Below are 13,857 nucleotides of genomic sequence, written 5' to 3' on the forward strand. Positions count from 1 at the left end.
AGGAGAGACGGCCCGATGCCAGGCTGATGGAATAAACACGCTCTGTTAATGGAGATACATTATCCAGGCTTAGGCCAGGTTTACACCATGTGGAGGAACAGACCAGACTACTTGATCACCACCTGTCATTTTGACCTGAGATCAGATTCTAAAAATGTCTTCTACATCCTGACAGTTTTCTGAAAAAGCTATGTCAGTGGTTCTTCGATTTTTCAATAGCTAAAGCATAACATAATGCTAACACCAAAAGGGGTTTACGCCCAAAATGGGTTAAAAGTGTAAAATAAAAAGGGTGGAGGGTTAGCGAATATAGTATAAAATTGTCGTACATCAATGCATATATAGGGCTTAAATTGTTAATCAAGGAGTGTCTGAAGTCACTGTTTATGCAAATCGATGTGATAAGCGCATATAAAGGTATTTTTCACATGAGAAGCCACTGTTAAGCCAAAACCACATCGATGATACGAGACGCAACGAAACCGTGTTACCGTTCATCGCAGTGGTCTGAAATGTCCCGTTGCTTGTCGTTGCATTGCATTGCAAGTGATTCAATTCAACAGAGCTTCATTGGCATGCGAAAGCGCTAGTTTCCATCCAAGTTGTGGGTGTCAAGTCGCAAAAACAGTTGTTGTCGTGGAAACTCACCAGTTTACATTATGTCCCAAAAAACGTTGGCTGTGGAAAATCTGGAAATTGCAGCCGTGTGCCTGCGACAGACTGGTGCAGTTAAAGCACCAGTCTGTTGCAGGTGGTTGCAAGTAGTTGCATGTTACAAGGAGTTTTGTGGGGAATCATTGGTGTCGTTTGGGGTTTCGCAATTGATTTTCAGTGAGAGACGAGCTAGCAGGTACTGTGAGGCATGCCTGACAGCCGCCGTGGCGACAAGCGTGAACCTGTCGATGTTCACGCTCAACGCCTGCAGCCAGGAATGAAATGTGTAGTGTGACACATTCATGACACATGCTCTCTCTCCATCTGGGTGCGTTTCTCCCAGGGTTCCCGGCGGCCCAACTTCAAAGAGTTGTCCAACGACCAGTCCCGCTTCCAACGCTGGCTGCTGAGGAACGAGACCAAGGCCTTCTACACGCCCGTGTTCGCTGAGGACATGAGAGCAGGCAGTCAGTACCTGCTACAGGTGAGAGAACTCACTGGTAGCACTATGGAACAAGGTGCCATCACGTGCTGTGTGTGTGGTTTATTTGCCTTCTAAATCAGTAGTTTCCCACTTTTCAAAAATCGCGGATGTGTGAGCTTGTAGATCTGCTACTTTCTGAATTGCCAACGCAAAAAATCTAAAATTACATTGATTCTTTCCTGGTTTTAATGGGTTTAAGTTTTTGTTTGGTTATTATTGTAAAATGAATGCCCGCCTTACATTGTCGTGCAAAAACGTTGCACAAACATACTGTAGCTTCTCTTTTTTCCCAGCCTATCAAGAGATAGGCTGGGAAGTTGCTTCTTTGCTTGGAAAGTAGCCAGCTTATGTGGTTCGGGCATCTGGTTAGGATGCCTCTGGAGCATCTCCCTAGGGAGGTCCTTGATGCACGTCCCACTGGGAGGAGACCCCGGGGCAGACCAAGCTGCAGATGTAGGGATTACATCGTCACACTGGCCTTGGAACGCCTCGGCATCCCCCAGGAGGAAGTTCCCTCTGGAGAGGGAAGTCTGGAGCTCTCTTGTGGAGCAGTTGCCCCCGCGACCCGACTACGGATAAGCGGTTGAAGATGCATGGATAGATGGTGCATGTCATGACAGTGTTGTGTGTGTCTTATAGGCTGCAGGTCTGGGTCGCCTCCGACCCAACACTCTGGTGCTGGGCTTCAAGAACGACTGGAGAGACGGAGACATGATGAACGTGGAGACCTACTGTCACATGGTCCAGTGAGTACCAACACCCATTAGCTTTTTCACCACGTTCAAACATTTTAAGAATTTTTCACAAATTCATAGCTTGCTTTCATCCACTGTATGTTATCAAAAACATAATAATAATATGATAATAATAATAATAATGGTAACATTATTATTATATATTCTACATTATATCTACAAGCTCTCAGCGCGTCGCACCACCATGTGTTGTGAGCTTGTCGATTGGCTATTGTTGCTTCACGTCACACAAGAATCAATGTAAACCGGTCAACATGGGCCCAGAGTTTGAGTATCACTGATCTAGACTCTCACAACAAAGTGTGAATGGGGCTTGATGAGGCCGACGTACTGGGATGCATATAATACTGAAGTTAGAGTCTGTCTGGTCATCATGTGATCTCTGCTCTGGATGGTCAGAGTACAGTGGGATTATTATGGCATTAAGCTGGAAGGTCCGCTTCCATTAAAATGATGACTAAATACTCCATGCAATGTGCTCCTCGTTATTACTGCTAATCCAATAACTGGCCTTTATCTTAGCACATGTACACGCATGTTGGATGGACAGCCTGCTAAGCTCTAAATTAACAACATTACATATCCTTTTTTTCTTGGCTATAAACATTACATTAAAAGAGGCTTTATTTGACAATGCACTGTGAGCAAAGAAATGTCATTGAGTGTCCAGGAATTATGAAGTATTTTGACCTTGACCTGTTATCTGTTATAAAACATTAATTTAATGTATGGGTTCTTATTCTTAAATATTATAATGCACTATGACTAAGTTGTATTATGCATTCTAGACATGAGCTTCATAGTAAGTGTTGTAAAGATGAAAGAAAGATGTCCTTTATTTGACATTCATGGCTGTAACCATTTCTTCTTGCCAGGGCAAGCGGAGCTCAGCTGTTTGTTTGTTTGTGTATATTGAGTGTAAAAGTGCAGTCTTCCTGTAATGTGTGTTTGTTGTGCGTTGCAGTGATGCGTTCGACTTCCAGTACGGGGCTGTGATTCTCCGGCTGAAAGAAGGCCTCGACGTGTCACACATCCAGGGACAAGGTATGCGCACGCCACGCACGCACGGCGCACGCACACATGCACGCGTCATTCTAGTCTCTGGCTGCAGCAGATTGGACAACATCACACAAGAGTGTTTATTTCGGGGACGTTGCAGCAGAATCAAACGAGCAGAACGGCTCACTGTGCAGCTGAGATATGCAGTAGTTGACACAAATTGGGGAGGGCAAACCAAGGAGAGTTTTATTATATATAAAATATGAACCTGGGAATGTTTCGTCGAGTGTGTAAAGACTGCTTGGCACCACTTTATGCCGGCACTTCACAAGCTCTTTGTTTTGAGCAGACATAGCCAGACATACTGTAACCTGTTCATAACCTGATATTAGCAGACACATAACGCATGTCCAGGGGTTTAAAAAATACATTCCTGCCTTTAGGCTTCAATAACAAAGGTTGCACAGGGCACATATGACAAATAACTTAATAGTATGCAAATAAATGACTGAAATATCAAAATAAATGTTGTACAATGGCCACTATAGATCATATTTTATTTATTTGTTAAAAATAATAATAATAGTGCCAATAGCCGATCTACAAGCTGAGCTTGTTGTGAGTTTGTAGAGCTGGCATTTCCACATTTGTTTTTGAAAATGGAAACAATTATGACAATCATGACATTATCTCAAATAATTGCGATATGGCGATTGGACCGTGTAATAATTGTGACGGGCCTAAACCTGTCATAATAAACCAGACATCTCAAGTACCTGCAGCTGGTCCAAAACGCTGCAGATCGCCTTCCAGTGGTGGGATAAATTACTCAATTGTTTTACTTAAGTAAAAGTATCAATCGTGCACTGTAGAACTAAATCCGGAATCCAAAATGGGCTTGAGTAAAAGCACATTTTAAACAAAGAACTGCATGGGTGCGTGCAGGGCCCTAGAAACCGGGTCTAACAACCGGGTCTGATTTTGAAAATGGAACATAGCGAGGCCTTCTTATTTATATATTCTTATAAAATGCCTTAGAACGAGTATACTCGTCCTGAGCATCAAATGTGTTCATTGCACTTGATCGTCTAATGTGTTTTAATGATGTACATATTTGTCTGTGCGCCGCTGGGCGCTGTTGATGCTCTGTTTGTCTCAACCCTGTACAACAGCTTCTGTTTTTAAATGTGCTATATAAATAAAGTTTGATTTGATCTCCGCCCTCTAGATGAGCTGCTGTCGACTCAGGAGAAGTCGTCGGGCATGAAGGACGTGGTGGTCTCCATCGACATGAGCAAAGACTCGGACGGAGACTCGTCCAAGCCCTCGTCCAAGGCCGCCAGCGTCCAGAACAGCCCTGCCACTCAGAAAGGTCAGCGTCAATCAACACATCTCCACAGAATACTTCCACAGAAAACTATGACGAAAAATGTCAAACTGAAAACTATAATGACTCAATATATATTACAATTTCGTCAACAGATAATAACTAGACTAAAATGTTAGGGAGAGACTAGAGATCCGGTAGAACTAAAAGAAATGTCTTTTTTTTTTGGGTTGGTCTGAAAATAGCTACAAGCTCACACGTATTGTGAGCTTGTATTCGGCTATTTCCATCATGCACCCAAGTGATCTGCCATTACGACACCATGTGATGTGGATTTTACCGAAATCTTTGCTTCTCAGGGTCCCTGGAACAAAATATTTTTAGGCAAAATGCATCCTACTTGACATGAAAATGTTTGAGCACCACTGACATAGAAACATGTGTTTTTCAGAAAACTGACATGATTTAGAATCTGGTCTCTGATATTGAGTGGATTACTTCACTGGTTTAGGGTCCACCGGATTTGTGATGGTCAGTGGTGTAAAGTAACTAAATACAATACTGTACTTACAATTTTGAGGTATTTCCCATTTTCAGTGCATTTACTTCTACTTCGCTACATTTGAGAGGCAAATATAATGGGTCACAATGCGGCACATTGAGAGCTTGTAGATCTTTTGCTATTTTCAAAAGATTATTATACATTAAAAAACTTGCGTAATGAGTACTTTTACTTTTTGTACTTTAAAGGACAACTTTATTTTTTTTTTCAACCAAGGTTCATGTTTTAGGTTGTTATTAGAGAAAGTAAAAGATGTGTGTTAATTTTTCTTCATTTGCTGCTTTCTTTCGTTTTAGGGATTTTAGCGGTTTTTGACAGGGGGGCGGGGGCATTCGAGCATGGGGCTAAATATGTCTTTCTTTACAAAATATTATGGCGATTAATTTTTTTATTATTTACTATAGTCCTACTAGACCCCAGGAAATTACATCTGGCCACAGAAATTCACAGGATCTACTGAATGTGAAGGTAGCCTATAGGGGGAAGCAACACTGTTATAGGCTCAATATGTCAGTTTGACACATTTAGTAAATCTCGTGATCTTTGGTGGCCAGATGTAATTTCTTGGGGTTTAGTAGGAGTAGAGTAAATAATAAAACAATAAATCGCTATAAAATCTTGTACAAAAATACATATTTAGGCCCATGCTCGAATGCCCCCGCCCCCCTGTCAAAAACAGCTAAAATCCCTAAAACGAAAGAAAGCAGCAAATGAAGAAAAGTTTACACACATCTTTTACTTTCTCTAATAACAACCTGAAACATGAACCTTGGTTGAAAAAAACATTTTGAATTTCTGACTTTTACTTGCAATGGAGTACTTCTATATTGCAAATATTGGTACTTTTACCTAAGTACAACATCTGAGTACTTCTTCCACCACTGATGTGTATTGCAGCCTTCATAATATGGGCAGAAACAAGCCACCTTGTGGTAGGCTAGTGATGTTACACGCTTGATGGTTACAACAACAAATCTGTATCTCTTAGCCAAGCAATCATCTGTATAATTTGCTCCAGCTATTTTGGTTTTCAATTACTGACACAAATGAAGTTTGTAGTCGCACAACAACAGCAACTTATTTTGATGTTTGGGTTGTAATGTTATTAAGCACTATATTCCAGGTAGGAGAAAGCTGTTTAGACCCTTCAAGAACAATGGCTTCCCTTATTCCAACTCTCACACGCACGCACGCACGCATTCTTACACACACTCACTCTCACAAACACAAGCTGCCCGAGAGGAAGTCGCCTCTTGTCACCCGTGACCCAAATAGTCCCACTGGGGGGGAGGGGGGAGAGTGTGTGTGTGTGTGTGTGTGTGTGTGTGTGTGTTCTTATAAGACAGTAGAAGTCAACAAGCAGTAATTTATGTACGTACGGCACTAACCACGCAAAAACGGCGAACAAATAAACACGGGTCAGTTTCCCAGGCGGTCACACGGTCAGCTGGGGAGTGGATTGTGTCACTGTAACTCTGTCGCTGTCGGGCGGAAACCCAGTGTCAATTGTCTAATGTAATCCTGGGCACTACACTCCCTCTGCCAACCTGGTGAGAGCAACGGACTGACCTCATGCTTCCTTCAATGCAAGCCTTGCAATCCAAGCCGTTTCTTATAGCCTGACAGGGGGGAGTTTCTCCGGGTTGGACGTAGCGCGTGAAAAGAACACGTTATTCCAACCAGCTCCATCAGGTGCCCCGGCTGGCCAGGGCAGTATAGAGACCAGGATTACTGCATGTTTTTTGGGAGGGTACCTACCCCACTGGGAGAACATGCAAACTCCACACAGAAAGGCTATCTCCATACTACAGTAGCAGGTCCACAAGATCAGCTATTTGCACTATTTCAAAAATAATTCTTTGAAAACGTTAATTTAAAAAGGAAAGATTTTGGACAAGGTTTCTATCTGACAGCGACCATACAGTATGTTGAAGCACACTTCTCGCCTCCCAAACTAGTGGTGGAAAAAAGTACTCACATTTTTACTTGAGTAAAAGTATCAATTCTGCAATATAGAAATACTTTATATTTAAAGTAAACGTCTTGAATTCAAAATGTACTTGAGTAAAAGTACATAAGTATTGTCATCAAGATATACTTTAAGTACCAAAAGTAGAATTACACATTGTGCAGAATGTCCCATTTCGGGTGTTTCGATCTACAAGCTCACAATGCATTGCACAGCGACGCATTGTGAGCTTGTAGATCAGCTATTTTCAAATGGCCGAAATATAGGGCTGATGTATCACAATCAAAATCTATAAAGTAACTAGTAACTAAAATTTTCAAATGAATGTAGTGGAGTAAAAGTATAATATTTAGATCCCAGATGTGTGGTAGAAATAAAAGTATTGGTAAAGTAAAGTGCAAATACCTCTAAATTGTACGTAAGTACAGTACTTAAGTAAATGTACTTAGTTACTTTCCACCGCTGTTGAAGCACACATCTCACCTCCTAAACTAGGGCAGTAGTTGCAGTGGATTCGTTGGCCTTAGGGGGAAATGGTAATCCACAGATTACAGGGAAAAGAGAATCTTAATTTCCACACATTGCGGCGACAGCGCAATAATGGTTGTGTAATGTGGTTTAATGGCGTAACAACTTCAAAACCTAGCGCCCCCTATATTCTAGCATTCGGTTGAAATGGCTCATCATGCGTCTTTTTTTTTGTTCTTTTCTTGTTTTTTTGGCTTGATTTTATATAAAGACAAAATAGGGGGCTTTGTATAGACCCCTGTGGGACTCAACAACATATTAGGGTTTAAACCTGGTTAACAACAACTTATGTCTTCAATAGTTTTAGCAGTGAAACACATCAGGAAATCAATGGAGCATTGCAGCCAACTAGGACTTGTGTACTACCGGTCGCTATGTTAAGCCTGATAATGGGTTTCCTATCTGAAAGCTGTTGTACCCACTGCACTTCTTTATTTAGTGATTGCAGAGCAGAGCTGTATTTATATAAATTTTTTTTACAATAAGTTATATTTATATCGGTATGTTCTGATGGTAATCACTGCTGAGGAGCACTGATTCCCAAACTTTTTAGCCAGTGACCCAAAAGAAACGTTTTGATGTTTGCCGGGACCCAAACTAGTGAAACTAGGAGATCACAACGTGCTGCTTTGTGCCATGGTGAGCTTGTAGATTTCCTATTTTGACTATTTCTTAAACATTTGTTTTTCAATTCATTAGAATTTCTTATATTTCTTCATGAACTGAAAAATCGTTGCATTCATTCCTAATAATAAAAGGAAACAAAATGTCGGAAACTAAATATATAGGGACATTTATTCGTGACCCATAAAAATTTGTCTGTGACCCACAAATGGGTCCCGTCTACTCGTCTAGGGATGGAGCTCGTTAATTCTTATTGATAGCGAGCACCTTATTGATCAGGCTTAACGATCCGGTTCTTATCGATCCCAGTGTTTGGGAAACAATCCTATAGAGTTGGTTTGTTTGGTAACGGTGCTCTCTCCTGTCTCTCCATCTCTTTAGTAAACAGTGCTATAGAGTGTTGGTTTGTTTGGTAACGGTGCTATATAGTGTTGGTTTGTTTGGTAACGGTGCTATATAGTGTTGGTTTGTTTGGTAACGGTGCTATAGAGTGTTGGTTTGTTTGGTAACGGTGCTATATAGTGTTGGTTTGTTTGGTAACGGTGCTATAGAGTGTTGGTTTGTTTGGTAAAGGTGCTATAGAGTGTTGGTTTGTTTGGTAACGGTGCTATAGAGTGTTGGTTTGTTTGGTAACGGTGCTATAGAGTGTTGGTTTGTTTGGTAACAGTGCTATAGAGTGTTGGTTTGTTTGGTAACGGTGCTATAGAGTGTTGGTTTGTTTGGTAACAGTGCTATAGAGTGTTGGTTTGTTTGGTAACAGTGCTATAGAGTGTTGGTTTGTTTGGTAACGGTGCTATAGAGTGTTGGTTTGTTTGGTAACGGTGCTATAGAGTGTTGGTTTGTTTGGTAACGGTGCTATAGAGTGTTGGTTTGTTTGGTAACGGTGCTATAGAGTGTTGGTTTGTTTGTAACGGTGCTATAGAGTGTTGGTTTGTTTGGTAACGGTGCTATAGAGTGTTGGTTTGTTTGGTAACGGTGCTATAGAGTGTTGGTTTGTTTGGTAACAGTGCTATAGTGTTGGTTTGTTTGGTAACGGTGCTATAGAGTGTTGGTTTGTTTGGTAACGGTGCTATAGAGTGTTGGTTTGTTTGGTAACGGTGCTATAGAGTGTTGGTTTGTTTGGTAACGGTGCTATAGAGTGTTGGTTTGTTTGGTAACGGTGCTATAGAGTGTTGGTTTGTTTGGTAACGGTGCTATAGAGTGTTGGTTTGTTTGGTAACGGTGCTATAGAGTGTTGGTTTGTTTGGTAACGGTGCTCTCTCCTGTCTCTCCAACTCTTTAGTAAACAGTGCTATAGAGTGTTGGTTTGTTTGGTAACGGTGCTCTCTCCTGTCTCTCCAACTCTTTAGTAAACCCCAAATAAATTACTCTGAGGTTGCAATACCAATTTTTATCCAATCAGGAGAGAGAACTCATGCAGGATGAGAGATTCGGGAACTGATGATGAAACGAATACATGAGCAAACAAAATTGAAACTGGACTGGAACACAAAAATAAATCTTTGTGGGATTCCTTAAAGAAATTGCAACCCACCTGAAAATGAATTTTCCGTTTACCAAAGCTGTGGAGACAGACACACGCAGAGAACCCTGTTACTGAACAATCTCATTGCAATGACTTACCATGGACCCTGAGGCAAATTCTAAAACAATAATATTAATAATAAAATACTTTTTCGTGCCAAGGACCTACAAAATGATATCTTCTATGTTTGTTCTCACAATTCCGACCTTTTATCTCATAATTCTGAGCGCTTGTTTTTCTGAAACCGAGACCATAACGCTGACTGTGTTCTAAATGTGTTTTTGTTTTGCTTCCATGAGAAAAGACGCACGTCAGTGGAGTTCAGAGTTACAAAGTTAAATAGATTGTTGGAAACATTCCTCAATTATCTCATCTGAATGATCAAATCCACACTCTGTGTAGACGGATTGAATTAGCCATAACCATTTCAGAGAAAACCTTCTCTCTCTCGCATTGCCTGCCTATTGCCAGTTTAATTGCATTTTGCAGATGAACAATAATAATGGACTTAAAGGACAACTTTAGTTTTTTTCAACCACGGTTCAATGTTTTAGGTTATTAGAGAAAGTAAAAGATGAGCATAAATTTTTTGTGACCAGATGTAATTTTGTGAGGTCTGGTAGGTCTATAGTAAATAATAAAAAAATAAATCGCTATTAAAGTTTGTAAAAAGAAATACTGATTTAGCCCCATGTTCGAATGGCCCCTGTAAAGAATAGCTAAAATCACTAAAATGAAAGAAAGCAGCAAATGAAAAAAAATAACACTCATCTTTTACTTTCCCTAATAACAACCTAAAACATGAACCTTGTTTGCCTTCTAAATTAGTAGTCCTCAAACATTTTCGTAATTCAAAATCGTTCAACACTTTCGAGATTTTTCTAAAATGTCCCAAAATAGTAGATGTACAAGATCACAGAGCGGCACGATGTGACACGCTGTGAGTTTCTATAATGACTTTTTTTTAATAGCCAACTATGCTACAATCTCAAATTACTATTTTGTATTTTTATTTTTATTTTTTTAATTTGTAATTATTTTTTGCCAGAAAAGATATATCACTGGTTGTGTCTAAGCAAACCATAAGCCCCGTTCACACAGGAATGCCACCACAGAGTAAAATAAAACCCTCTTCTTTATCACAGTGTGTCTCAGGTACGGCATCATTTTCACTCAAAAAATCATGCTTTGATTCCCAGTGTCTGGATTGACGAAGCAGGTGTTCTATAAACTCCAGCTTGTTCAGAATGCTGCTGCCAGAGTTTTAAAACTTAAACCCCCAAAAGTATGAACACACATCTTCTCTTCACTGTCTCCCAGTGAAACAAAGAACTGTTTCGAGCCACTGAATCGAGCCAACGGCTTGGCTCCTTTCTACGTATGTGTCTTTCTACATGCATCACTGTCCGTACCGACTGCACTGATCTTCAGATACGTTATCCCTCTAAACACATAATAAACTCTAAATCAGGTTCAGGTGGTCTAGAATTCCATAGAGTGAGCACCTGAAGACCTGAAGGCCTGCTAAAACTGTGTCAGACTAAAAAAAAACGATATATTTTCACAGGCTTTTAGCTAGGCTTTTGTATTGTACCATTTATTTATTGTAATAAAGTAATCATTGTAATGTCGTCTTTTTGTGAATTGTGAATACTTTCATTGTGAAGTAAATGTTTTGGACATTGTGAAGTAAATGTTTCGTAAGACGTGCTATATAAATTATAAATACATTTGTCTTGACTTGCTCATATACAAGAGGCTTCTATGCTGGGTACTTTCGTCACTCAACTGTCATACGATGAGTTTTAAATTAAGTCTAAAAGGTGGATGGAGAAGGGGTTTCTCTAACCGAACAAACTGTGAATTTTCCCTTTGCTAAATCCCACCCCAAAAAGCGCTTGTCCAATGCCAATCCAAATAGTTTAGCAACTGTTGCTATGCAGGTCAAGCTTTCGCCACGTCATAGCTGTCAATGTTATTTTGCATGGTTGTGTTGTTGAACACATACACAACTTAACGTAGAGAAAGTTACACGACTGACCCACCTAGGTGATGGCAATAATACTAATGACTGTATTCTTACCGTGCAACATGAAAACTCCTGTCAGGTGGTCGTTAAAAGTAGATTTTCCCTCTGTCATTTCCTCGAATTTTTAGTTCATTCAAATAATGTCATGCAAATTTGCCCAGTGCATAGCCTACTGCAGGCCTGGTTGACTAGATTTAGAAGACATTTTCATTCTCTTGCCACTGAAATGATCGATTATTTATATGGAGTAATTACGTAATTTAACATGTATCTCTATGGGGGAGAAGGGCAGCTTGTCCTGTCTCCTCGCTGCTAACTTGCCTATTGGACAAGGACCGGTTGGGGAGGGACTTGGCGAAGGGCTAATTCTGATCATTCATTCATTCCTAAGCGCTTCAATTCATTTTAATTTATTTGATTCTTAATCTTTCTCACATTCCCCAGATGACGAGGACGAAGGCAAGGCCCCGACCCAGCCCCTGTTGAAGAAAGGCAGGACATCCCTTTTTGTTTTTTCTCTCCTTTTCATCATCTTAGATCAATTCTCCTTTGAAATCTTTTCCCCCCTCCTGTGTTTTTTTTTGGGGGGGTTTTCTCCACACTTCTCGTCTTGCTTAGCTTTCGCTGTGACGTCTTTCCCGGACACACACACACACACACACACACACACCCTTTGTGTTTCTTCCTCGTCACCATTGACGCCATCCTCCTCTTTTAATATGAATGGTGAATTCGGGTGGCTTTCTAACATCTTATACCCCCCCTTTTTTCTTCTCTTTCTTGGCATCTACCTCTTTCTCTCTCTCTTTCACATGCTCAACATTTTCCCGCTTTCTTGCCATCTGCCTATACTCCTGTCCATAATATAATCCAGCTTCAAGCTCTATTCCCTTGTGTGTGTGTGTGTGTGTGTGTGTGTGTGTGTGTGTCGGCCAAGAATTTCTATATCGGTGCATCCCTATTAAGTACTACTGTTTAGGTTCCACTATGTGCCTTCCATTTCTCTCTCTCTCTCTCTCTCTCTCTCTCACTCACTCACTCTCACTCTCACTCTCACTCTCACTCTCGTTCTCACTCTCACTCTCGTTCTCTCTCTCTCTCTCACATCTGTTCTCTCTCTCACATCTGTTCTCTCTCTCTCTCACTTCTGTTCTCTCTCTCTCATCTGTTTCTTGTCTCTGGAGGTGACTCTGTTATGCTGTTTTCTTTCCTCCTCCCTTGCAGCCCCTTGCGGACTAGCCCGGCTGTCTCTCTAACTTCTCTGTTCCGTCTGCACTCTAAAGTAAACCGCTGCTTGAACTCCTGAGTGCACAAATGGATCCATTTTTAAACTCTATTCACAATAAAGATGCACTCAGTGACTTTCTTGTTCTACGCCTGGATTTGAACCTTTTTCCTACAATATCTTTGGTATTTCCCCTATGTTTGTTCAGCACTGGCTCCCCAAAATGATATATAATACATTGTCCAGAACTGCCACAAAAGGCCTTTTTTATTTGGCGGCCATCTTGAAAAATGACCGCCATATTGGATTTGTCGCTGGCTCGGTTAAAAAAGTTAAAGAGGTGACCCAGAGGCATGTTCATGCCAAATTTCACGCTTGTATCACCAAGTGAAAGGTTCTCTCACAATATGGCTGTTAGCCGCTGTACTACTATATATTCAGGAAAATGGTAAATCACATTGGTTTTCCATCGACCATAATGTAGCTTTAGCAGTTTTGCGCTAACCCTTTTTTATGGTCTGTGGGAAACTCGGCCAATGGCGCCTGGAGTGGTTCTCTGGGTCCTTGGGGGGTTTCTATTCATTTGAGGGTTCCTTGACATGAGAAAGTTTGAGAACCTCTGCATTAAAACCCTGTTTAGGAACCATTATAGGGGAAACACTCGCTTCCTGCTCTCTGCCTCTATCTCCGTCTTCTCTTTTTCATGTCTCTCTCTGTGTGTGTCTTTCTCTCTTAAAAATGTCTGCCGTAAAACAACTCTCCTTTGCAAACTAAAGCATCGTTCTCTAGTCACAGATACCGTAATCACTGGTGTTGGCTTGCTGTCTAAACCGTTATGTAACTTGTGTTTGTTTGTTTGTTTGTTGTGGTGTGTGTGTGTGTGCGTGTCCTGTATGTTCTCGTGTGTGTGTGTGTGTGTGTGTGTGTGTGTGTGTGTGTGTGTGTGTGTGTGTGTGTGTGTGTGTGTGTGTGTGTGTGTGTGTGCGTCCACGCACTCCAGACAAGAAGAGCCCCACAGTGATGCTGAACGTGTCGGACCAGAGGCTGCTGGAGGCCAGCCAGCAGTTCCAGAAGAAGCAGGGCAAAGGAACCGTGGACGTGTGGTGGCTCTTTGACGATGGAGGTCAGACTTCAACTGCTTTGATTAAACTCCTGTAGTCCCTAGGTGCACGGTTG

General features: G+C 41.1%; 2 protein-coding genes across 2 annotated transcripts in view; both read left to right on the top strand.

The window, feature by feature from the left end:
* The window catches only part of LOC310879491 (kelch-like protein 23), a 131,300-nt gene that overhangs the window by 117,342 nt on the left and 101 nt on the right, over positions 1–13,857 (top strand). The window lies entirely within an intron of this gene.
* slc12a2 (solute carrier family 12 member 2) overlaps positions 1–13,857 on the top strand; it is an 85,349-nt gene that overhangs the window by 59,745 nt on the left and 11,747 nt on the right. The window contains exons 17-22 of the mRNA XM_083794221.1: positions 998–1,138; positions 1,778–1,884; positions 2,858–2,937; positions 4,121–4,264; positions 11,901–11,948; positions 13,682–13,804. Coding sequence (XP_083650347.1) covers positions 998–1,138; positions 1,778–1,884; positions 2,858–2,937; positions 4,121–4,264; positions 11,901–11,948; positions 13,682–13,804 — 643 coding nt within the window. The remainder of the gene's footprint in view (positions 1–997; positions 1,139–1,777; positions 1,885–2,857; positions 2,938–4,120; positions 4,265–11,900; positions 11,949–13,681; positions 13,805–13,857) is intronic.

Source organism: Protomyctophum parallelum (genome assembly GCF_964188405.1).
Source record: "Protomyctophum parallelum genome assembly, chromosome: 21".
In the NCBI taxonomy this organism is placed as follows: domain Eukaryota; kingdom Metazoa; phylum Chordata; class Actinopteri; order Myctophiformes; family Myctophidae; genus Protomyctophum; species Protomyctophum parallelum.